At 44.5% G+C, this 26,850-nt stretch overlaps 1 protein-coding gene across 1 annotated transcript in view; it reads right to left on the bottom strand.

Moving 5' to 3' along the window:
- The window catches only part of JAM2 (junctional adhesion molecule 2), a 120,656-nt gene extending 94,180 nt beyond the window's left edge, over window positions 1-26,476 (bottom strand). The window contains exon 1 of the mRNA XM_088481629.1: window positions 26,316-26,476. Within this exon, the coding sequence (XP_088337755.1) occupies window positions 26,316-26,367 (52 nt within the window). The 5' untranslated portion in view covers window positions 26,368-26,476. The remainder of the gene's footprint in view (window positions 1-26,315) is intronic.
- Between the last annotated feature and the right edge of the window lie 374 nt (window positions 26,477-26,850).

Below are 26,850 nucleotides of genomic sequence, written 5' to 3'. Positions count from 1 at the left end.
GCTGTCGGGATTTGAACCGCCGTCCATGCGACCGGTGGTAAATCGTATGTATTCCCCCCTATGACATTTCAAGTTTCACTGTTACTTTGTAAATTAGAGTGGATAAGTTGCCCATTGCAACCAATCAGCTTTGAGGCTGCATTTTCAAGTACATTCTATAAAACAATAGGTAGGAGCTGATTGGTTGCCAAAGAGTAACTTCTCCAATGGCACACTTCCCCACTCTTTTCACTGCTTCATACATCTACATCTACCCCAATGTTTCTCTTTATGTTACTTATGTAACAATTACAAAACAACATCTTCAAATGAAATGCATACATATAACATGTCACGTCTCAATACCAGTACCTGTACATTATGGTATTCTTCTAAAACTGCATTGTTATGTTATGGATGCTTCAGGGTTTATTATGATTATAATTATTAGCCTTTATTTATATTACGTAGAGCTGTGCATTGAGAGAATCATAATACACATAAATGACACACAATGCCAGGAAACAGAAGGGAGAGGGGCCCTGCCCAAGTGACCTTAAGGTCCAAGAGATTGATGAAGCCATAAAAATGTTTGAGCAGCTATGAAATGTATGTAACGTAAAATGTCAATGCACAGTTATTTGTGACCCCGGCTGCTCAGATTACAGTACACTTATCAACTGCTACTTTATTTATGATGTTTTTTATTAACATTTACAGTATTATATTTATATCCCGCGAGTGCAGGGGGTGCGGCTGCTATGAGGCCTGGTACGCCTCCGTGGGCCACCTTTTGCCGCTGCACCCAGTTACTTTGCTGGACAGAACACAGCGGCCTTCTCTGCTGGGAGGGACTGTGTGAATTCCACCTCCCAGCGTTCCTTGCGCTCCACTGAGGGGCTGACTTGTTGGGAGGCACAGGAGCCCCACTGTTGAATTCCACGGGATGCCTGTTTGTACTTTATGCAGCCACTGGACCCGCTGCAGAGATTTATGTGAGTCTCCTCGTATCCTTAAAGTGGCAATCATTTTAAAGGCTATCCAAGCTGATTTAGCCTTTACAATTATTGCCACTTTAAAAATACAGGGAGACTCGTATAAATCCCTGCAGCAGCTGAAGATCGGAATCTATTACATTTAGCCCTTTGCCTTTTTACCACTTTCACCCTTTTTGTCCTCACTGATCCCAGACTTTTTCACTTCCCTTACTCACCTCTTCCTAGTGTGCCCTCTCTCCTCTCCTTAACTTTCCTCCCTTCCTGCTCCATTGACTGTCCTTGGTCACTCCCTCTCTCTTTCCTGGATTCCGTACTTCTGAGGTATAAGCTCTATCCAGCTCCAATCAGCTCTTTCCAGCCGGTATGCAGTCGGGAAACAGAGGGACCTAATCCCGACAGCCGGCCTCCCGACTGTCATATCCCGCAAGGGTCTAAAGACAGGCATCGATATGCCGACGCCTCTCATTAGACATACGCCGGAAGCCCGACGCCCAGCATCCCGATCGAAGGGACGCCGGGCGCCGAGCGCGGATAGCCGCGGGGGGAGGGGAGGGTTAGAGTTCCCGGGGGGGTTTAGGGTTAGGCACCCCCCCGGGAGGATAGGTTTAGGCTAGGGGAAGGGTGGGTTAGCATTAGGCACCCCCGGGGGAACTTAAGGTTAGGCACCCCCCGTGGGACTTAGGTTTAGGCGGCAGGGAATGGGGGTTTAGGTTTAGGCACTTAGAGGGGGGATTAGGGTTAGGCACTGGGGAGGGGGAAGGTTAGGATTAGGCACCCCTAAGGGAGGGTTAGGGGGTAGAATAGGTTAGAATATACTGACCTGGGGACAATCAGGATTTCCTCCTCTGCCGGGATGCCGCTGTCGGGATTCCAACCGCCGGGCATGGGTTCGGCGGTAAATCATACCGGTTCCTTCCAGCCATTAGTGTAGTCAGCTGTGTTAAATTATAAGCAGCTCAAAACAACTGAAGCTTGAGCTGCTTTTGATTTGCTGTTGTCGGGGAGTGGCAGGAGGTTCCCTCTCCCCGCATGATGCTGACACTGGCCACATAGTGGCCTAGTCTCTCACACACTGGCAGAGTCTGCAAGCTCAGCGGCAGGCGCACACCACTGTGGTGTCACAATTTTTATCACTGCTTTGTTTTATTATATACATATTTTTCACTATATATTTTTTTTACTGTTAAAACGCATGGTTTAAGATGCAAAATAATAGATATATTGGATAGCTCATAAGTGTTTTTACTACTTAAACTTATTTAAATAGAGTTAATTTTATTTCTCTGATACTTAAACCTCGGGAATAGACATGCCCACCCCGGTGGTGTGCTGTGGGCAGAGGTGTCCCTCTAAAAGCATTGTGGGTCCCTTAAAAAATTTGCAATAGGGTCCACAAAGTTCTAGTTAATTCCCTGGTAAGATCAGTCTATACTGGATCTCCTTGCAAATAACACTATTGGATCTTGATTTTCATGCCATTTATTGCACCTTTTGGTTTCGGTGTCCCTTTAAGGTACTCTTCAGAAGTTTCCGGCCCACTGGGTCCAGGGCTCCCAGTGCGAACAGACAAAATCCGCCCCCCGCCCCCCCTCTCACAATAATACCAAACTTTAAGAAGATGCACGCCGTCGGAAAGGGGGTGTGGCCTCAAGGTAACCGGCGTGGTCTTGCACTAAATGCCGTGGCCTTAAATGAAAAGACTACCTTATGACTAAATGACATAACCATAGGATTGGGGACCGCAAAACCAACTGCTGTTTTCCTGTTCTAAGGCACACCATCAGTCCTGTGTACCCCCACAGGAGAAAAAACCACATTGCTCCCTCACAGAGGAAATAACATTGCTCCTCCCACAGAAAAAAACAGCACATTGCTCCCCCCCACAGAATATACCACACTGCTCCCCCCCATAGAATATACCACATCGCTCCCCCCACAGAATATACCACATTGCTCCCCACACAGAATATACCACATCGCTCCCCCCCACCGAATATACCACATTGCTTCCCCCCACAGAATATACCACAATGCTGCCCCACACAGAATATACCACACTGCTCCCCACCACAGAATATACCACATCGCTCCCCCCACAGAATATACCACATTGCTTCCCCCCACAGAATATACCACAATGCTGCCCCCCACAGAATATACCACATTGCTCCCCCCCACAGAATATAACACGTTGCTGCCCCCCACAGAATATACCACATTGCTCCCACCACAGAATATACCTCATTGCTCCCCCCACAGAAAATACCACAATGCTCCCCCTCACACAATATACCATATTGCTCCCCCCCAGAATATACCACATTGCTCCCCCCCACAGAATATACCACATTGCTCCCCCTACAGAATATACCACAGTGCTCCCCCCCACAGAATATACCACATTGCTCCCCCCCACAGAATATACCACATTGCTCCCCCCCCACAGAATATACCACAATGCTCCCCCCCAGTGTTGTGTTGATGCCCACAAAAATAAGGCACGCCTGCGTTTTCAGACCACCACCCCCGTCAACACCCACAAATGGCCTTTCATGTCAATCAACTCCCGGAAGCCACTTCCTGCTCGTAAGCCATACGATCTACAGCATTTTGGATTGCAAAGCCTCGTAAGCACATGCGTACAATTAACCGTGCGCATGCGTGGTCAGGAAACATCGGAAGCGGCCTCTTACGACCGACTCTGAATGACGTCCTGATTCAGAGTTGGGAATAGAGAGAGAGATAACACTTAACTGTGTACCTGGATAAACCATGTTGCAATGCAAGGGGTGTAAATACATAAATTTTTCTGCATGTAGTGTAAATACTGGCTCCTTTTGCATGTAGCTCACAAATACTGTACAACTTTATTATTACACTGCACTTTAGATGTCAGTTTGGACACCTCCCTCCCAAATATAAATCTCTCTGTACATTTAAAATCTGCCCCACCTGCAGTGCAGCACGGTATCACCAAGATGATCAGTTGAGAGAGAGATCTCTCTCTATTCCCAACTCTGAATCAGGCCCTAAATCCTCAAATTAACAATTTTTCCACTAGTTACCTATAATGAATTCCTTTTGGCATGCCTTTATTCCCATATTTTTCATAAATGGATTTTGTTTAACATGCTCTTATATCTTGGATCAGTGCAGAGTAATTTCGGTATGATCAGCAATCATCTTGAAGAGGAACATAAGAGGAAATGTGCCAGTAATAAAATTAAAAAGAGATGTTCTACGATAGATAAAAGATTTTTCTATGTGTGATGTCATTAACAGATAAATGTATTCTGGGGGTCGAATTCAATTGTTTGCGCCGATGTCTCTGCCTAATGGGCGCCCAACGGAGCACTTCAGTTGTTCCTCTATTCAGGTGTGATCGCCGGCATTTCTGCTCATACCCTCCTGAGGGGCTGGAGTGCAGAAATGTGCAATGAGACCTGGTTTTGGCCCTAACCAGGACTTTAGACGGCTTTAGCTGCCAGACCTTGTCTTTCTGGGTGTGATAAAGCATGGGTGCCCAAAAGCAATTGAACATTGCACCCTGATCTCCTGTCACTTTAGATGGAAGATCGGGTGTGATAATACAATTGAATTCCCCCTAGTATCTGTAAGAAATTATTTTGCTTCCATTCTTGGGGCAAGTTCTCCTAAAGGGGATGCGGACAATATCCCGATCGCTGGGATTCCAGTGGTCAAAATGCAGATGCCAGAATCCCAACACTTATCAGAATACCGACGCCGGCATCCCAAAGGTAAGTACTGGGGTTAGGGGGAGGGTTAGGGTTAGGCACTAGGGGGCGGGTTTGGTTTTGGCTGTGGAGGGGGGGATTAGGTTTGGGGTGCGGGGAGGGAGGGTTAGGTTTAGGCATTAGGGAGGGAGGTTGGGTTTAGGCTGCAGGGAGGGTTAGGAGTACTTACCTTTATTCGTCGGCATTGTAACCAGGTCGGGATCCCGAGCGCCGGTATCTCGTACCCGTTCCCTCTTCAAGAGCTGATGTCACAAACCTTATGGATAATTTGTCTGAACCCGTTGTGTTACCATGACCCACTCTGACTTATACACAATCTTCCTCAGTAGAAACACCTGGGTAATGGCTCCCTGGACCTGGATACCACCCGAGGAGAGGACTTGCTATGTGCTACATGAATGACAAAAGCATGGTCAGAGGCCAACACTAATAAAACCTGTCTGAGGTTAAACTTGTTCATTGGTTGGCAAAGCCCTGCATATGGTGCACGTGTGAAATTGGCAGAGAAGGTGCAGATGGGCAGAGAAGCGAGTTGAAGGGGGAGAGAAGCGGCGATGAAGTTTAGAATGCTGGGTGGATATTCGAGAAGGATAGTATGACTACTTGGCAAGGGAAAAAGCAGTGCTGTAGATTAAAGGATGAATGGAATAAATAAGCATTGGAGCGAAATTTCATCCACTGGCGCACAGAAATGCAGGAGCACATTTGCAGGTAGTGGGTCTGTTTGTCATGCTATTGTTGAGGTTTGGATTGGAGAAGACTGTTTGTAGAAGCTGCAGTTGCATTGCCTAGGACTGAAATGAGTGTTCAGTTGCAGAAAAAACACCAACCAGGGCATGGCAGGACAGGGTGGTCATAGGACAGATCACAGTATTTGTTTTAGTGAAAATGAGAAGTATTTAGAGTATCGGTGTGTGGATTTCGGTGTAGTGTAAGCATGAGTTAAAGGTGTGGAGGGTTTGGTCTGACAGCAGGAAAACCAAGCAGGAAAAACGAGAGATGGGGAAGAAATGGGAGAAGACAAAGTCAATGGATGATCCGTCAAAGTTAGATCGAGATGAAATCCACTTGAAGAGACCAAAGGAGGAAGCAATGGATGGTCCTAGAAAGCAGTCTGAGCAATGGTGGAAGGCCAGGACAGGTGCTCTTGACATTTTTATTATCAAGATAACATTTGGAAGACAGCTTTATATAGATGGTGGTATTGTCACAATTCAAACCATCCAAGCTAGAGTATTTTATAGGTTACAAAGGGCTGCTTTATATGTCTTGAGTCGCCAGGTGTAAAAAATGGTCTGGACCCACCATACCCGGCAGCTGATAGATGGGAGTTTCTGGATATTAACTGGGGGGGGGGGGGGGGGCTGCCTGATGCGGGCATATTGCAGACATGTGGGTGTCAGCGACTTGCCTTGACACCGACGGCCATGTTCAGTCGGACATTCTGCGTTGGCCATGGGGCAGGAGCAATGTCTGATGGCGTGGCCAATGGTGCACCAATAGTGCATGTTCGTACGCACATCGGCGGATTCGCGCCGAAGCCAGTGAGTGACTCAATAGGACAGTCATCAGCTGCGGCATTAGCATAAAGAGGCAATAGCGGCTGCGGCAATAGACACAGCCGCTACTGCAATAGTGTCCACCTCTGAATCTCCCCCTCAATGACCAATCCACAACGGGATCATGACACCACCTGTGTAGAGTTATCTAAGCAGAGTCTTGGTTGAAAGGATACTGTGTCACCTGTGTACAAGTATCAAGTAACTGAAAGCATGTAGCTCATTCTCTCCTCTTGATCCCTCCTGGCTGTCACATGGCCGCTGCGCAGGAGGACCATTTAAGATCTCCATTTCCCTGTGATTATTTTTGTATATAATTTCCAAGTTGGCAGAAATTGCAAGCCCACCCTCACACTGACCCGGGGCGCCTTAAGCACCATGCCGTTCCTTGCCGCCCCGCTTTGAAGTACAAAAGAAGCCACCAAGACTTATTTTAATTCATGACGGCAATGCTTATAAATGTGAGATACATACAAGGGTGTAGGAAGGAGCAGGATGATGTGCAGCAAGAGTTAATCAGCTGTCGTGCCACTTTACAAGACACAAGTGTGACCTTACATGGGATGCCGAAAGAGTCCAACTGTAGCAACAGCAAATATAGTACAGCTGTCTTACGGGACGTAAAAATACATCCTTAAGAAATACTATGAACTAAATAAAATTCATCTTTTTTTTTTATATACATATATTTTTTTATGTGTTTCCCTAACGGGAAACTCAGATCGTGAATGATGCGCATATTTGGCTAAGAAAATAACTGGCTCTTCAGCTCCAGTTTTATTAATTATAACCCAGAATCCAAGTTAAACCTGCTGACCCAAACGAGCCGCATAGCTCCTCTCGATTGAATTATGGCCACTCTCCTTAATTACTGCAGGCTCATTTCTGCTCATTGTATAACGAGCGTACCTCCAGCAGGGCTCATGGGACCAATGCTCAGCCTAAAAGTGTTCATCTGCACATCAACAAATGACCACATACAGCTGCCAAGAGATAGCACATTATAATTTATGAGCCGTTACAATAAGCTAAGTATAACACAACATGATATCTGTATTAACTGGGCTTACAAAGCATTTTTTTTTTCACAACAAGTTTTATTAGTCTCATCTTTTGTTATAATCTGGATTTACAGGACTGCATTTCTTTTATCTGGAGGGTAAATCACTCAATTAGGTGTGAAAAGTCAGTTTCTGAAAAGTTTCGCCGGTGACGTAATTTTGCCAGGCGAAAAATGTTCCCCTATTCAATTCCACAGACCTTTTACCGGTGCGGAAAGTCAATGCATTGGAATAGGCAAAAAAAGATTTGCCTATGAAAGCAGTCGGAAAAAAAGTGCAGAATTGGGGTTTTGGGGTGCAAACTTGCGGGAACCACCCTACACCCTTGGGACAGCCCCGCAAAAGTAAACTGTGGCAAAGAAAGTTAAAAAAAAATAACTTAAGAACACGCCAAAAAAGTACTATCATTTTGGGGGCGAAAAAAAAAAAAAAAAAGTTGGGGGACAAACTTAAAAACTAGTTAAATACACTCCAGGGGGTCCCCAAGTATGTCCCAGGTGTTTTTAAGATTGCAGGTGTTTGCGGCAGGCAGATTTTTATGGATTTTTAACGTTTTTTAATACTTCACTTTAGCAACTTTAAAATATGCTAGCACCCATTTTCATGTACCCCAAATTTTCTGGGACTAGTTATTTTCTGGAAAAAAAAAAAGAAGCTAAATGCTATTCTTCACCACTTCTGCAAAGACGCTAAATAACAGCTATTGAGATCATTTAAGTACCCCAAATACCTTCAGCAGGCCTGTTCAGGGGTATCTATAGTGATCCCCAATGTCAGTGCATCTTTTGGGGGGGTGTCAGGCTGATTTCCCCAAATCTGACAGGACTTTTCGCTGGTTTCGAATTCGCCAGGTTCCGTTTTTGCTGATTTGAAATTGAATACGGGGATAGGCGGGGACATGTGCGATACTTTTCCGCATGGAAAACCAGCGATGTCTGCGAAAAGTCCAGCATGCGAAAAGTACAGGACTTTTCCCTTCTAAATGAATATGCCCCTTAATGTCAGCAAGATACACTACATGCACAGGTCCAAGAGAGATCGCCCTTATACTGGAAATGTACCAGTGAAAGAAGCAAATCTGGCCAATATATACTGTACATGTATCATCTTTCTTATTTTGGTAACATACAAATATATCTATACCTTATTGGCAGGTGCAGGATTGTTTTAGGAGTAGCTGAATCAACAAAAAGAAAATGCATATTTGCCTTGATTCTGATTTTAGGAACAGTTCCAGGTTTAGAAGGTCATGTTTACAAAGAGAGTAATAGAAGTGTATTATGATCATGTATAGTGGTCAGGTCATGTTGGGGGATGTAGTGTCCTATGCCTGTTTAGAGTGTTACAGAATTGTATTATGATCATGTCCAGTGGCCAGGTCATGTTAGGTTTCTGTAGTCATATATGACTGTATAGTGTATAACAGAATATACCAACTGGGAAGCTCCCATCACTGATACTGCCCATTCATTAGAAAGTTGGAGTGCACAGATTGTCTAGTGAGTAAAAGATGTGCGCCGTCCACCAATCTGAGTGCCGGGAGCCAAGGTTTTGACACCAGGCTCTCTTTGGAACTGGGTCGCTGTGGGATAGACTGCATTCTCATGAACATTGGTTCCCTTTAATTAATGAAGCATAGACATTATTCAGGGTAGGTGGATGATTTGAGTCACTTGTGTTTTGCTTGGATGTAATTAGCCACGGGACCTGTGTAATTTACATGAGTAAGTAGACAATGGGAAGTATTGTAACCCTACATCGGTTCAGCTGACATGAGTATAGGCGACAGGTCCACTTTAAACATAAAACTGACAACATTTTACAGCACTCCTGATTTATTCTTTTGTTTGTGAACCCCCCCCCCCCCCCGCAACCCTGTATTACAATGATCCTTGTGTGACACAAATATATGTTCTGGCTGGGATGCGATCAATATCCTGACTATGGCGATTCTGGTGGTCAGAATGCCGACTCCGGTATCTCGACACCTGTCAGAATCTTGGGGTCAGCATCCCGACCGCCAGAATCCCAAAGGTGAGTAGTGGTGTTAGGGTTAGGCACTAGGGGGAGGGTTAGGCACTAGGGGGAGGGTTAGGGTTAAGAACTAACGGGGGAGGATTAGATTTAGGGTCCGGGGAGCGAAGGGAGAGGTTAGGTTTAGGCAACAGGGAGGGAGCGTTAGGGGTAGGGAGAGGGTTAGGATACTGACCGACAGGTGTTGGTATTCTAACTCTGTGGGGTTGCTGACCACCGGGATCCCGAGCGCCGGCGTCCCGGTCTGGCCATATATGTAAGTGACACAGGTAAAACACCACCAATGTGCTCCCTGTGTATCAGGGCCGGCTCTAGGGGTGTTCGACCAGTGCGGTAGCACAGGGGCGCCACCCGTGGAGGACGCACCCCTTCCCAGCATTCCGATTTCAGTACTGTCCCGCTGTTCCACCCGTGGGCCGAAGTGGCCTGCAGATGGTCAGATCGGGATGTTGGGGACCCCCACCGCCGCAGCTGTGCAGTGGTGCCGGACCCCCGGAGTGTGAATGGATGCTGCACGCATGTGCGCGGCATCCATTCACTGACGGGAGAGAGCTGGGGGAGTGACGGAGGGCTGGGCTTTACCCCCAGTCTGACATTAATTGGAGGCGTGCCATGTGGGCACGCCTCCAAATAATGTCACGTAGGGGGCGTGACCTATGGTAATTAGGCCAAGCCCCAATTTCGGTCGAGCGTGCCTTCGCCACGCATGATGTAAGGGCGTCTTGTTAGGGGCCAGCACAGGGTGCTTCGACCCCTGGAGCCGGCACTGCTGTGTATATATACATATATATATATATATGATGCATTTAAATTAATACGATTAAAAGTTATTCTTGAGGCTTGGTAAAAGCTCCCTTGTTCCGTACACAACAAACAAACACTCCCACAGGAACACACAGAATTTTCAAGATGTTTATATATATATGTATTTATATATACACACACACACATACATACATACATATATATAGAAATCGCTGTGGACCTTGGTAGAAGTGTAAGTATAAATGTCAGTATATCAGCATGAGAACTCCATGGCATTTCGTGTTCTGACATGCTTAGCGAGGACAAAATTCCGCTGTACACAAGTGATAGTCTATAATGATATCCAATATGCACTAAACCTAGAGAGACGGACTTACTGAAAGCGGCATTCACTGTTAGGATTGGAAAATGATCACAATAAAAGCAATGTGACAGTCTCATGACCAGGAATCAATGGCTTAATTTAACTACTGAATGACCAAACTCTTGTTGACCAGACTGATTCCCCCCTCCCCCTTTTTTTTTGCAATACATCAGGTTTGATTGCATTTACCATATGTACAAAGCTCCGGAAAGCAAACTCCAACAGGATCCCTCCCAGTGTCCCCCGCGGCTTGCGCATGCGTAGAAAGACTCCTGAGTCAAACTCTCTTCGAAAAGGAGAGCTGTCCTTTGCAATTTTAATCACAATGATACATGCATACCAGCATTATTAACACCGCCCTGCAAGATATCGGTGGCGGGATGTGTCACATCCAAAATACGATGCTTGATACATCCTGCCCATACAGAGATGTACTGCAGAAGTATGAATAATAAAATGTGTTTATATCATTTCTCCCATAGCTATTTTCATTGGCTAGTTCTCTGAATGTATTGTATACTATATAGAAGGTCTAGCCCTGGCGTAAAGTCTGGGGATAAATGTACACATTGCACCAAAGTTCTCTAAGGCTTAGGATGAATTAAAGAATAAGGATCTGTCCTTATCAATAGTTTTTACTTAAAATGATGCAAATAGACCTAAAAGGGCTACTTTATAAATACTAGTGTTCCTGCTAGGCTGTTTCTGCAGGGTGCTGCACTCTGCTCATTTTTGATATTATTGCCCTATTGTGTAAAGGATACAGAAGTTGGAGCGCATGATACGATGTAGTTGTTTACTTCCTGCCCGCCTCTGAAACTGCAACACAGCTTATATACTCTGCGAATGGGATCGCAAAGGAAAGACTGTAATCGCATCACTGCTGTGGCTGTCTGCATAACACAACACTCTGTGGCTGCCTGCATAACACAACACTCTGTGGCTGCCTGCATAACACAACACTCTGTGGCTGCCTGCATAACACAACACACTGTGGCTTCCTGCATAACACAACACTCTGTGGCTGCCTGCATAACACAACACACTGTGGCTTCCTGCATAACACAACACTCTGTGGCTGTCTGCATAACACAGCACTCTGTGGCTGCCTGCATAACACAACACTCTGTGGCTGCCTTCATAATACAGTGCTCTGTGGCTGCCTGCAAAAACACACAGCACTCTGTGGCTGCCTGCATAACACAACACTCTGTGGCTTCCTGCATAACACAACACTCTGTGGCTGCCTGCATAACACAACACTCTGTGGCTGCCTGCATACTGATCCTAGTGACTGTGGTACTTTAACACACATAAGAATTATAACAGCTTCAGCAAAGGAGGACACATTAATTATCTTTTTATTATTTATTAATTATTATTATTATTAATATGCCACAGCCAAACTTTCAAGAAGACTGGATATATACACTATTTTTCTCATTACAGATGTTGGGTGTCCTATATGTATGCAGGAGTATATGATACACTAAGGGGGAAATATATGTATAAAAACTAGTGCTTGTAGCTTTAGTGACGCAAAGCGTCAAATCAAAAATGTACCCCTAAAAATGAAACTGTGCCCTCCTCAGTGATCCCCATCCTAACCTAAACTAGCCTAGGGTGAACACTAAATACAATCCCTTGACTAGCTTTAATCATCTGTGATTTAAAACCGATGACGTAAGGTAAATGCTGTGGAGGTAGGGGCCGGGTATTTGCATTAGACATCTTGATCCTTTTGTACTAAACTTGCCAACTCTCCTGGAATGTCAGTGTCTCACAAATTTTCGGGGTGTTCTCCCTGACTCTCGGGAGAGCAGGAAACCTTCCCGGGTACTGCCCACAAGTGGGTGAGGGCTTGATGGTGTGAATTGCTGTTAATCGTGTAATATATCCCCGCCCCTCGCGGGGTGATAAAACAGTTTGCAGCATTACTGTATGCTGCAGGGGGTGGTGCTTTCATGACATAAGCCCATCATCCAGGCCTCCTTTACCTGTCTCAAAAGTCGCCAAGTATGATTATACACAAATGTGGTCTTAGGGAAAGAGCTGGTTGGTGGATAAAAATTTGGGATGGGGGTGCAGGGACACATTTTCTCTATATGACACTGATGAAGTTTTGGTGGAGTGTGTGCAGTGGGCCTGAATCTACTGCGATCGCAGCTAATTCACACGGAACGCAGCTGCGAAAATATGCTAATGCTTGCCAAGGCACCGCCGGCATAAAGACGCCCACTGCTGCTTTCTCACATCCGTCCACTGTTGCTCTTCTGCGTAAATATCGGTACCATCAACGCACATCGACCACTCATGCAGCATTTACACCAGGTCTGACCTGCCGCAGACACTGCAAGTCTCCTCGCACTCAGGAGCTCATTCAGACCCGCTCGCTAAGATACAAACGCTCGCTGCTGCCGATGGTATACATTGTGTATACATTGTGCGCATGCATCGCGGTGCGCGTGCGCATACCTTAGCGAAAGTTCACAATGCATTCGCTCGCTGCACATAGACAGCCCAGCAGAGTGAGTGACAGGGGAAGCCGTTTGTAGGTGGTAACAGGGGCTTGTCATTAAAAACGGGGGAGTGAAGGTGCAAACGCAGGCGTTTTAGAGGTGTGCATAATTATAAGACAGCATCATAGTACACGTCACCTGGCTGGTTTTTACACTGCAGTGCTCACGGTGCTTGCGGCAGGGTATGGTCAACCTCAAGCGCTGCGACAGCATCCGATGTACCGATGGCTGCATGCACTTCCTGGACATGACGTGCACATGTGGGCGTCGTTAGACAGGATGGTGGGTGTCTGCAGACACTATGTGATCGCTCTCTAAGAAATAATGCTAATGCATTGCTGTGCGGCTGCACTGCCTACGCAATTTGCATACACATCGTGCGAGCTATCGCATCTAGTGAGCGGCTCTGAATCAACTCCTCAGTGGGCTCTCAAGCTTCGTAGGCAATTGCAGTGACTAATTTATGCACGCCAAAGCAACAGCGTTTAAACGAACAGGCGCGCCTGTGTTTTTTCCGACCACTCCCCCGTCACCACCCCAAATCACTCACAGTCACTCGCTCTGCGATGGCTTCCTCTGTGCATACGTAATCGCAGTGCGATGGCAGTACATGCGCATTGCGGCTTACTCGCATGCGTAATGTCAACAAACGCTTGATCTGCGTAGGTAGTTGCACCTGCGATCGCTGCTGAATCAGGCCTAGTATTAGGAAGAGTGAGCAGATTCTTGGGTGGGAGGTGGAATGATTTTTGGTTTATTATCCGGCTGTTCATTATAAGGGGCCAGATAGGTGCAGGGGGGCAGAGGCGTCACCAGGTCTGGTGACACCCAGTGCCCACTCTGGATACCTGATACGAGCCGTAGGACTGTCTGGCCGAAAACGGGGTGTGGCCTAAATAAAAGGGGCGTGGCCGTGCAGGGGATCCCAATAACATCACTCTAGGGGGCAGCCCAGCATCACCGGAGATGCTGGGCTGCCCCAGGAGACTGGGCAGTCTGCACTGTCGGCTTCTCTATAACAGGAGCCGGGTGGTGAACGTCACACTGCAGCACCTGGCTCCTGACACTGCAGTGGAGCCGGCATTTTGATGTCATCCTCTCTGAGGATGACACCCAGGTGTGGCCCGCACCCTCCTCATGACGCCACTGCAGAGGAACCCCATGTATTTCCATATTTATATTTTCTTCTTAAGTGGATCAGAAATATGATCCTGTCACATCCACCTTGGACACTCTAGTGCAGTGATTCCCAACCTCGGTCCTCAAGGCACACTAACAGTCCTGGTTTTAGTAGTAGCCATGCTTAAGCACAGATAGATAAATCAAAATAACTAAGGTACTAATTAAGTCACCTGTGCTCAACTATGGCTATTCTTAAAACCTGGACTGTTAGTGTGCCTTGAGGACCGTGGTTGGGAACCCCTGCTCTACTGACTACCAGGGATTGCTAATGAACCATAGTAAATATAGGAGGGACCACAAATGACAAACCCGGGCGTGTTTAAATAATTCAAATCCTCAATTTCACTTGAAATGAATGAATCGGCCTAGGTGACACAGGGCTTGGTTCAGAGAAGCAAGGTGTTTGTGTGATGCCGCAGAAGCCAGATTTACTACCATAAGCTAATACTAGTATCCGCACGACCAATGCGAGGATCTGTACGGCTACAAAAGGGAAGCTGCTCTGCCCGCTGTTTTTCCGTCCACGTCATCAATAATATCGACACTCGCAGCGGATCCAATGAGACCCGCCAGAAACTGACTTTCCTTCGCCCCTTCACTGTAAGCGCACCTCAGAATAGGGCAGCGTTCTGGCTACATGCCCACCACACTGCCACCAGACAGATCTCCTGCGAATTCCGGCAACAGTGCCGCCACTATCTGCACATTTCACGCAAAAGCGAGATCTGGACAAGAACCTTCCATTTCAGAATCACAGAAAAGAGTGCTTTTGTGCATGCGTAATATGCTAAAGCTCGCTATTTGCATCCATGAAAGGAACCGTACCTGACACAGTATCAGGCCCATAGTGCCTGATTCATTACCGGTCACAAACGTGATTACGCGCGCCATCGGTCGATTGTTGCGTTCTGCCACTGCGATCGGGACTGTGATCCCAGTGACCACGCAGACCCATCGCAGAGTGATTAACAAGAAGTGCCTTTTGTCGGCGATAACAGGGGGTGGTCGGCGAAACGCAGGCGTGCCAGGGTGTTTGTACGCCGTTGCATGGGCGTGCATTAATTATCCACTGCGATGTCGTACTCATAGTATGCGATGAAGTTATCAATTCCTGAGTAAGGTCAGAGCCTGTGCAGGTGTCCGTGAGGCTGCGATGGTACTCGATTGTACCGATGGTTTCGCAGTCTGGCTAAACATTATGGATGTGTGTAAGGTAAAGTGGGCGTCCTTATGTAGTGCTGCAATGGTATAGCATCGCAGTGGATTAGCATACTATCGCAGTGAGACTGCATGCGTAATCGCTATTGCAATCGCAGTTGCAATCCGTAATGTCTGCAGATTAGGGGTACGAAGGATGAATCAACTCTCAATTTTTAAAAAATATTTTTATTGGTGGGGGGGCTGAACTTTAATCCTTATTTGTGATGAATTAGTATATATTTTGTAAAAGATAGCTTCCAGAGGTCTTCTGCGTTTAGTTGGCAAATATATTTTTTTTAAAAAAAAGATGTTTGTTTTTTTTTCCAATAAACAAGCAGGATTATATAAAGCTAACTATTATATTTATCATTATGCATCAGTCTTATAATTAATGGAGAGTGTTTTATTGTTTTAAAAAAATATATATTATTTCTCTTTGTAACTAACTTTATTAGGCAGGGGTCTCAGATCTCCCACCTTGTGCTGTGACCGCCGTAGTGGTAAAGTCGCCACTCCACGAGTAACTGAAATGTGCAGTTTTTATGGGGTCCGTCTCTATTACAGGTTACTCAACTTCAAATGAACAGAAAGTTCAAAAGAAGCCCTCCCCCAATTGCACAATGTAAATATATACTTATTGTGCATGTAATAACACTGGACTTGTTTTTAACAATCCCATACTTCATATGGGCCAGCTCTTCCTTCCCTGTTCCACAGTTCAAAGCGCAAGGAGACGTAAACTCCCAGTGGGCGAGATAACAGTGCCGTGGATTCTAAATATCGTCTACAAGTTCTTCCGTGTCCAGGGAAACACGTTCCCAGAGAGCGCCTTCTTCACATGCCTAGAGAGAGCTTGTAACAATGCAGCCCTGCAAACACAAAGGAACCCAGGTCGTGATTCACTCATCCTGCTCAGAGGCACAGCCAGGGGGGATTCTGGGAACTTTTGTAAAAAAGCATCTTAAAACTCAGAGAGACGTTCGCAATGTTTAATTCTGTGATAAAATTCCATCCTCTTCTGGATCATCAAAACCAACGTGGAGCTGAGGAAAATGATGAATACAAGGATAGGACCCTTTTAATGACGAACTGTAATATTCGGAGTTAAGTGATTTTGTTTAATAAACTGGTATAATATGTTGTTTGTTATGCAGTAATTGTACTTGCTATACCTTGCTTCAGAATAAAAAAAAATACAGGGGGAGTTTTATCAAATCTTGGAGAGTGATATAGTGGAGAATTTGCCAGTATCCACCAATCACCTACTGTCATTGTACAGCCTGTGTTAAATAAAAAAATGACAGTTAAGGGGCCTATCCATTACCAGATAGCCGGCAAGGACCAGCGATGCGTGTGCACGCTGGGTCCTTGCCGACCCTGACTGTCTACTGAACATGCCCGTCAACCTGACGACACTCGTCAGGTTCAGCATGTTCAGAGACAGGAGGTCGGGCTCCTGCACTAAGTGACGTTCAGTGAACGCCGTTCAGTGCGGGCACCGCACCTCGGCGACCTGAAGGTCTGAACGCTAGATGTTCAGACTTTCAGGTCGCCTAATGGATACGCACCTTTAGAAGCTGATTGGTTGCTATGAGCAACTTCTCCACTTTGTCCCTCTCTAAGATTTGATTGTATTGTATTGTATTGTATTGTATTTATTGTTGTCATCAGCAAAACAAGTTTGACAGACGAAATTACATTGCACTTTTTTAAAACAGTGAATAGCAATCCATGGTAAAGGTTATCACAAACAATTTCACAAAAATAATAAAATTAAAATTAACTAAAGAGATACAATCATAGCATTCAACATGCGCACAGCAGATGGAAGAAAACTAACCCTCAAGCGACTCGTACGTGCCCGAAGTACTCTAAACCGCTTTAAAGATGGGAGCTTATCAAAAAATTCATGAAATGGATGGCTTGGATCCGATATGATACCTTTGGTTCTCTTTAGAACCCTAAGCCCATAAACATCATGAATAGTTGGCAACTGCACGCCAATGATTTTGCTGGCGGTCCTAACAACCCGTTCCAGTGCACTTCTTTCACTCGCTGTGCAGTTGCCATACCAGATAATGATACCAAACGTCAGAATGCTCTCAATTGAGCATCTGTAAAAGTTTAGCATAGTTACTTTGCTAACTCCCGAGGCCCTCAAACGTCTTAGGAAAAACAAACGCTGTTGCGCCTTTTTAATTAGGGACAGTGTATTTAAAGACCATGTCAAATCTGCCGCAACCTGGATACCCAGAAATTTAAAAGACTCAACTATATCAACATCCTGGTTGTTAATAGACACTGGCAATTTCTGCTCTAAACATCTCCTACGAAAATCAATTACCAGTTCTTTTGTCTTGTCACCATTTAGGAGCAAGTGATTATCACCACTCCAAGAAACCAAATTTTTGATCTCTTTCCTATAATGGGACTCATCATTCCTGCTAATTAACCCAACGACTGCAATATCATCAGCAAATTTGATGATTTTCACAGAATCAGAAGTCGACATGCAGTCGTGGGTAAATAGCGAGTATAATAGGGGGCTGAGAACACAACCCTGGGGAACACCAGTCTTAATCAACACTTCCCCCGACACAGCACCTCCAATTCTAACTACTTGTGGTCTATCAGTTAAAAAGTTTAAAACCCAGTTACAAATAGACCCACTTAACCCCAAGTCAAACAACTTAGATGTTAGTGAGATGGGAATAACCGTATTAAAAGCAGAACTAAAATCAACAAAGAGTATCCGAACATAAGAATCCCTCACTTCCAAATGAGCTAAAATAGAGTGAAGTGCTGTAAGTAACGCATCATCAGTGCAACGATTTTTCCTATATGCAAACTGAAAAGGATCAAAATCTACTGGGAAAAAAGATTGAATATGTCCTAATACCAGCCTTTCAAAGCATTTCATTATCAATGAAGTTAGTGCAATTGGGCGATAATCATTAAGGCATTTTACTACCCCCTTTTTTGGAACTGGAACAATATTTGCCTTCTTAAAACATCTCGGCACTACACAATTAAAAAGGGACAAATTAAATAAGACCGTTAATATCCAACTTAACTGGTCTGCACACCCCTTGAGGACTTTACCGCTAATCCCATCCGGGCCGGCTGATTTACACAAATCAACCCGACGTAGACATTTAATCACATCATACTCCTCCAACATAAGAGGAGACTCCCCCACCCGGGGAATTTGGGGCGTAACAGAAAAACTATTCTCTTGATCAAACCTAGAGTAGAACAGGTTCAAATCTTCAGCTAATAGATTATTGTCATTGCTAATCACCTCCTTTTTTATTTTACAACCAGTAATATCCTGGATCATCTGCCACAGGCTTCTCGGATTCCTGTTATCATGACTTCTAGCTTCAATCTTTGCGGAGTAACTAATTTTAGCCCTCCTAATACCTTTCTGCAATTCACACCTGGAAGATTTCAACATTTCTAAATCACCAGATTTAAACGCTCTATCACGAGCCTTGAGTAGAGATCGAACTTCCCCGTTCAACCAAGGCTTCACGTTGGGAAATATTTTAATACTCTTTGTTACTGTAACACTATCCGTACAGCAACCGATGTAACCTAAATGTACCCCGCAGTTTTGAGCAATTGTTACATAATATATTGTAATCATATTATATTATAATCGTAATTGTCACATTTTGTATGCTTCACGGAGGGGGAGTTCCATGTGGAATTTGCAGCATTCTGCAGAAGGGGTTAGGCCATGATAACACAATGAGTAGAAAAACATGTCATCAAGCCCCCAGACCTGTTCCCTGGGAGCGTGGGAGAACTCCCTATAATGTGTGAGTCTCCCGGACATTCCAGGAGATTAGTCAGATATGATTATCGTATTAAAGTCAACCTGACACAATGGAAGCAGCCATTTTGGGGGCTGAATTAATATTTATGAGAATGTAGATTATGCAGTGCATGTACGTCAGACAATACCTCAGCGATGTCACTGGTGCCTGACAAACTGATATCATACCAACAAAATGGCCGACTGTGCAGTGTCAGATGTGTGCTGTGATATTTCTGGAATAATGCTTCCCGCCAGATCCAGCCGGCTGTTTTTACCGCCTTTACCGGACAACATATAATATAAAGGTCTGTTAAAAAAAATGTTATAACAGTTGCTTTCACCACGTGTCGGCAACAGTCAGTCTTTAATCAGATAATGACGCACAGCGCCAAAAAGAGAGACGGAAAACTGTCTACAACATCATCTGCTTCTCTTAGCATCTACTTAAAAGGAAATAAAGTACCACAATCCCTTTCAGTAACGAGCAGCATATTAAAGGGGAATTCTACCTTAGGTAGCATTCCCATATAGCTGGGGTTCTTGCATTTTAGGATGAGTTCCCATGGTGATCTTGTTGTAAACCATTGTGTTCTGCCACCTAATCCACCAATTATTACTTTCCTTTAAAGGGGCAGCCTCCCTCTTTAATTTGGACAAAAGCATCAATATCTGCTAACAACTTGCAAATGTAGGGAAGACACAACCTTGCAGTTCACATGAAGTTCAGCCAAATTCTAACAAGCTATTAGTTGTCTACAGAATATCATGTCAAAGCTGTAAGAAGCATAAATGTTGTCCCTCTGTCCAGAGGTGTTGGGCAGGCTCTGAGAGGCGCACATTCAGGGCTCAGCAGGGAGGCACCTGCCCAGGATCAGCCTCCTCTCAGCCCTCAGCCGCAAGGCTGCGATGAGCTGACAGCCCGACAAGGCATCTGCTTGCAAGCAGCATCTATAAAAACAGTGCAACCCACCACTCTCAACCCAAAAATTCTAACTATCCCAAGAGTGTCTAACCATCCTCATACTAATGATATTTGAGGGAAAAAGGGGTGTGGGCACAGAGTGAAAGCCTTGTAGGGTTCACATACAGGAAGAGATTCCACTGGCATTATTCGCCATCTGCCACTGTTACACAGTCACAAAAGTAGGAAATTACTCATTAGTTACATACTATTTAGTAAGAAAGGAAAAGTCGGATATAAGGTTTATTCCTGTATATTTCCTTTAGGTAAAACAAAATATCTTGCAGCCATCTTATGAGATGATTAAATATTATTACTACCATTTATTTACAGTATATTATTCCAGCATAGTCCATAGAGATTGGTTACAAAACTCACCAGACCAGGACCTATAAACGCACTAGAGCCAGGGACCACTTTGGGGCACTCTAAAGCACTATCCCCACTTTAAAACCCTATTTTTAATAAAATACCCAACTAAAAACTGCTACCAGCTTTCTCTAGGCCTCTATGCTTGGGTACACACAAGGGAGTATATTTACTACAGTGCGGCCTTATAGAAGTGGAGATGTTGCCCATAGCAACCAATCAGATTCTGGTTATCATTTATCTAGCACCTTCCAGAAGATAACAGCTAGAATCTGATTGGTTTGCTAAGTGCAACACCTCCTCTTCTATAAACCCGCACTTTAGTAAATACACCCCAAGGTCCTCCTTTAAGGAATGCCAATCCACCAGTACAGTAGAAGAGGAGGATATCAGAGGTAGGAGACCAACTATACAAATACAGCGGATGGGTATTTCATCTTGACTTTTGAATTGCTTTTTATGGCTACATTGGGCAAGAGCGGTATTCAAGCTAAATTGTTCTTTTTAAATCGAAGTTTCAGTAGCTTCTTTCTGCATCAGAAGCCAGTACCCATCATAAAGTATACTGTTTGTATTCTGCTGTAGGACCTGCTATACAATACTATACTGATCTTCGCACGCAGCTGTATCCAAAACAGCTACAAGGCTGGTTATAAATAAATCCACGTTATACAGTGTCTAAACACCAAGCAACATGCCCCCTGCAAATACTGTCACATCTCTATCTGCAGTATCTGTGCTGGTGAAACCACACGTGAAATGTTTAGCATTCCAAATTCTTTAAATATTTAAAATACAAAAAGGTGACAATGGGACAATTCCAGCCACAGACCAGTTGTTGCCACCAGTGCTTATGCAATGCCTGTGAGGGAACGCCATCTGCAAAGTGTCTGGGATGACCTAGGAGTAATTATTTGGGACTGTTTCATTCCTGGGGCTGAGATCCCGCAGACGGTGCTAAGCTGGGGGTTCGCATTCCCTAACAGCATTTTTAGGATCACAGATAAGAGAGTGAGAAGAATTCAGGCAACTGCTTCATCAGATTATGTCCGACATCATTACAAGGGCTGTGTGTATAATTATTTTTCTGTGTTGGTTTTTGATACATCGCAGCTACTTGTATTCAAACAACAAAACGCTAATTAAGGGTCTGATACAGATTTGGGGTTGATTCACTATAGATCGCTATTTTGCTTATACGCACACAACGCAGTTGCTAAAATAAGCGGTGACATGTAAATGTGTGCATTCGGATTGCGATCCCAGCCTGACATAAGGACGTCCATTTCTCCTTACTCACATCCGTATACTTGGCCAATATAGAGAAACAATCGTAACATTGAGTAACATCGGACAGTTAATGAAGCCCTGACCTTACTCAGGAATTGCTTACTTCAGCGCACGCTATGAGGCCTCAGACGGCCTCTGGTACAGCAACGGCTAATTTATGCACGCCCCGTTGAAATGCACTGGCATGCCTGCGTTTGCCCGACCACCCCCCGTTACCACCCACAAACAGCACTTCCTGTCAATCACTCTGCCATGGGTCTGCGTATCCTCCGCAATCGCTTTCCCGATCGCAGTGGCTAGTTCGCGTACGCTCATTGCAATGCATACGCAGTACGCAACAATCGACCGTTTGCATGCGTATAAGCGTCTGCATTCCTTGCTGAAAATGAAGCCCATGGACGGGAATCTGGCGTATATGCTCCCACATGGTGCGCACAGAAATAAATGTGCGGATTCTCCCGTATGCATAGTTATACGCATACTGCGGTATGTCCGCTATCCGTGCTCTTGGTTTGCGAGTAGTCATTATTAATAGTGCGCACTTGCACCAGTTTATACTTGGTGCAAATTGTACGCCTGGAAACGGTTGTATTTATGCTTATAACTCTGCGTAGCTCCGTTACGCCTCTACAGTCGCAAGTGGAAATGCATAGGAGTCTGCATCATTCAAACACGTGTACCAGAGTTCCACAGCGTGCGCAGTGCGAAAACAAGCATTGTACTGTGCAAACAGACGAACTTCCAACTATCAGCCCCTTAATGTATTTTTTCTGTTGTGCTGATTGGAGAGAGATAAAGTGGAGAGTGATAAAGTACCAACCAATCAGCTCCTAAATGTCATTTTTCAAATGCAGCCTGTAACATGGCAGTTAGAAGCTGATTGGCTGGCACTTCATCTCTCTCCACTTAATCACTTTCCGCGGGTCGCACATCGCATCTTCAGATCTTGCCTACAGCAGGCAATATGCCAATCTCGTACACGACTGACTGGAAATCGTTAAGGACGCACGATAGGTCGTTGGTCAGATTGATCACTCTTAAGCACCATATCGTGTCCTGGAGTGGCGGAGAGTTTAAGGGAAAGCGCTCACGATATATCGCATCGTGAGCACGTCGTCTAATGTGTACGCACCTTTAGCCACGAGGTTACATATGCATCCAATTGTAAAGTGCAACAGAATATGTTGACGCTATACAGCATAGGTAGATGTTAATAAATTGATGCACAAAACTTCAATTATGGTAAAGAAAGCTTTGATCATTCCTTCCCACACCTCATAAAAATGAGCAACGATCATTAACAATACATCACTTGGAAACATAACCTGCGATACCGCTATGGAACCTCACGGTTAATTGAATCGCCCTGTATGTCTCCCAAAAGCTTTGCGCAGGCGTCTTACTTGGCGGCAGGCATGTCAATGTCCCAACCTGACCGATTATGATTATCAGCCTCTATTTATATGGCGCTACAAGGGGTCCGCTGCGCCTCATAACGTCAATAAACAGAAATAGTAATAATAATTTTTTATTAAAAAAAAAAGAGACCAATGGTGCCTATACACGCAGCGGTCAGACAACGATAACGATATCGTGGTCTGATCATCCTGCGCCCTCCCTGGTGTGCTGGATGATCGATATCAATCATCCAGCACACCACCAACAAGCCAACAACTATAACGACCTGCGATCAACTATAGCGGGTCCCTATAGTAAACTGGTCAATATCAACCAAGTTGCCCTGCATGCACTATCGCTATCGTCCATACATACCCGCGATTCGCTGGTCGATGGTGAGTTGGTAGGGACGATTTAAATGACCGATTTGAACGATAACGGTAACGATAACTTTATTGTTCAATCGATCATTTAAATCGCTACGTGTGTACGCACCATTACAGTACAAAACATTGCAGGACATGGACTACAAGTTATGTAAACAGTGTTGCATCAGCAGCAATAATACACAATAATTAGCAGCACCAGCTGAACCCAAAGGTTTGGTGCCATTGTTGGCAGTGGTGAGGAGATGATGGCATAAGTGAGGGAAGGAAAAGCACATGAGGGCCCTGCTCGTGACAACTTACAATCTAAACCTAGACCCATAATATGTTATGTGACAAAACAGTGCATATTCTTGGTGTCATAGTGAAAAGTTGCAAACAAAGGGGAACATTCAATTGAATACGATGTTGAATAGCGCCGGGAATGAGTGCCTGGAGCTGTTCACTTGGCCGCACTGTAAACCCGTGACTAACGGCATCGCACCCGGCACTTAAGTTGGAAAATGCCATTTACTGCGACTAAAACCCCTGGCATTAGCCGCGGTAAAGTGCATCTCCCGACTTATGTGCCGGGCACAATGCAGACAATGGAATAGCTCTATTTAACATCACATTCAATTAAAGTCCCCCCATAGAGTGTGAAGGAGGAAAGCTATATTCCTAACAAACAGATACAATTCAAAAAAGCACATTAACTTTAACACAAGCAAAATGTAGACTTTTGTTCAAAGTTACAATAAACAGGTATAAGCTTTAAAAAAAAAACTGATAAACTATACATTAACTTCACTCACATATCAGACAACATTTAAATTAGTACCAGACATTTTTGCACAATGACCTGGAATCTCGTACTTACTACAGTACATTTAGGGGTAAATTTACTAAAGTGAGAGTTTTTCAAATTGGAGATGTTACCCATAGCAACCAATCAGATTCTAGCTATTATCTTCTAGAAGGTGCTAGTTAAATGTTAAGTTAAATCTGATTGGTTGCTATGGGCAACATCTCCAATTCTAAAAACTCTCATTTTAGTAAATTTACCCTTTACTCTTGTAACCAACAAATACAAAGAGAAATTGGCATGGTATAATCTTATTTACCATGCCTTTTCAGGTTCTGAAGAATACTACATTTGTGCATTGCTGTTAGTAATGGAAAATGTGTGAAAGACCTTTAAAATCGAATTATTTATTGTTCATTTGTTAAACTGTTTACCGGACAAGAACACTATTTAGTAAATGTGTTATCCCGTTCCTTAAGACACAGATAATCTAACTGAATGTATTGTACGGCCTTCAATTTTTACCATGTGAGTCAGCTTAAGGTTTATCACAAGTGGAGGGGGGCGAGGACTGTGGAATAAAAGAGTTTACTGGAAGTTATACTAAATTTTCGATACTTGCCTGCTCCACTGCAAAAATATGCGGCCTTGCAGCTGTTCAGAATGGGAGATATGTGCCAACCTGAAATGGCAATTATTTTTGTCTGGCTAGAATTCCACAGCAAGAATGTCAGAGGGCTCGTTCGCACATGTATAGAGGGTAAAACGCATAAAAAGTAACGCCTTTTAATATGTTCTTCGTAGACTTTTTCCCGCATGGCGCTGTTGACGACGCGATTTATTATGCCGTGTTAAAAATCGGTTGTGCTGCATTCTAAAACTTTTAAAAAAAATGTTCAATTATTATGGTGTTAAAACTGTTAATGAGCCAATAAGGAGCCAGTCATCCTCATTTTAATGCGGTTTCAGCCATTACTTAAGGCCCCCATACACGGGGCGATTTTTCAAACTATATGGGCGTTTTCGACTGATTGTAACGACCAATCGTGTAAAAAATGGCGTTATCTAGACTACGATGCCTATGCGCGTCCCCGCATTAGCATATCGGCATCGTAGATCAAATGGTTTTGCAGTAAGATTTTGACCGTTCGAGTACGATGTACACATCTTAGTACATCGGATCCTATGGTCGTTTGTACAATCGTAAACACAAATCGTACAGAATGCCAAAGGTAGATTTTTCAAGGGAAATCGCATGTGCCATCGGATCTGATACAAATCGCCCCATGTACGGGGGCTTTTAGTGTCGGACATGTAACAATGTGAAATGTAAATTCCTTCTGACAAAGCATGCACTTTTAGCCCTTTTGGAGAAAATGGACATATAACCTAAATTATTATTATTATTATTATTATTATTATTATTACTAAGCGCCTTTTAACAGCAAACTAATGAATCTAGATGAGTATACTCCCAAAGCACTTTACATAATAGTTATCTGGAGCATTCCTAGCCCGTTATCTGCTGTGCCGTCTATAGCATCGGATGAGACTGCTGGGCACTGCAGGCTGGCATGCATTTTATTGACATTAATACACTTTACAAGGGCACATTAATAAAGTTTACCAGTCAGCATAATACAATACATCAGATGGAAGGATAGGATGACACAATACTCCTAGAATTCAGCATGAACAGAAGGTATAGGACAGCAGTAGCATGCAGTGGTCTCCCCGGCAGCAGGCACATCCCTGGCAGCCCCCAGGCACACATAACACAATGCCAGGACACAAAGCACAGACCTGTTTCACAACTCAGGAGTTTCACAAAGCAAAAGTGAGCCAAGAACCCAGCCATGGAAGATAGGAAAGGAGACACCAAACTTACAGCAAAGAGTGACAAAGTATCCCAGAAATAACACCCAAGCCGGGAGCAGCATCTTCTCTGGAGGGATAAGTGATAGTGGGAGCAGCAGAGTTCAAATCCGGGGAAGCACTAGTAGTGCGAGGAAAGACTGCTGCAGGCACTGCACACACACACACACACTGCTGCCGCTACTCTGTAACGGGGAGGTCTGAGCAGCATGCATAGGAAATGGGAGGATGTGTGCGGCTCAGCTGCGCCCCCTGGCAGCACTGCTCCTCACTACAGCCTCTGTTGCTCTTGTAAACCGAGCCACACATATTACATATACAGACGTGCACGGACTCCAGTGTTGTGGTTTTGGAATTTGATAAAAATCGATTAAAAGTCGATAATCAATAAAACTCGATAAAAGCAGCTAAAATGGCCGAATCCAAAACCCGAGTTCGGTTTTTAAATACGAGTTCTGAAGGGGTAACAGATCCGAACCTTGACCCAGTTCTCCTTGGAACCCCTAAATTCAGGCGTGTTCGGTTTTCAGAGATCCAGACCCGCACAT

This window comes from Taudactylus pleione, unplaced genomic scaffold (assembly GCF_031769625.1).
Source record: "Taudactylus pleione unplaced genomic scaffold, aTauple2 ptg000276l, whole genome shotgun sequence".
NCBI lineage: Eukaryota > Metazoa > Chordata > Amphibia > Anura > Myobatrachidae > Taudactylus > Taudactylus pleione.
The sequence above is the reverse complement of the archived record's forward strand: the minus strand, read 5'-3'. Positions and strand labels throughout refer to the sequence as shown.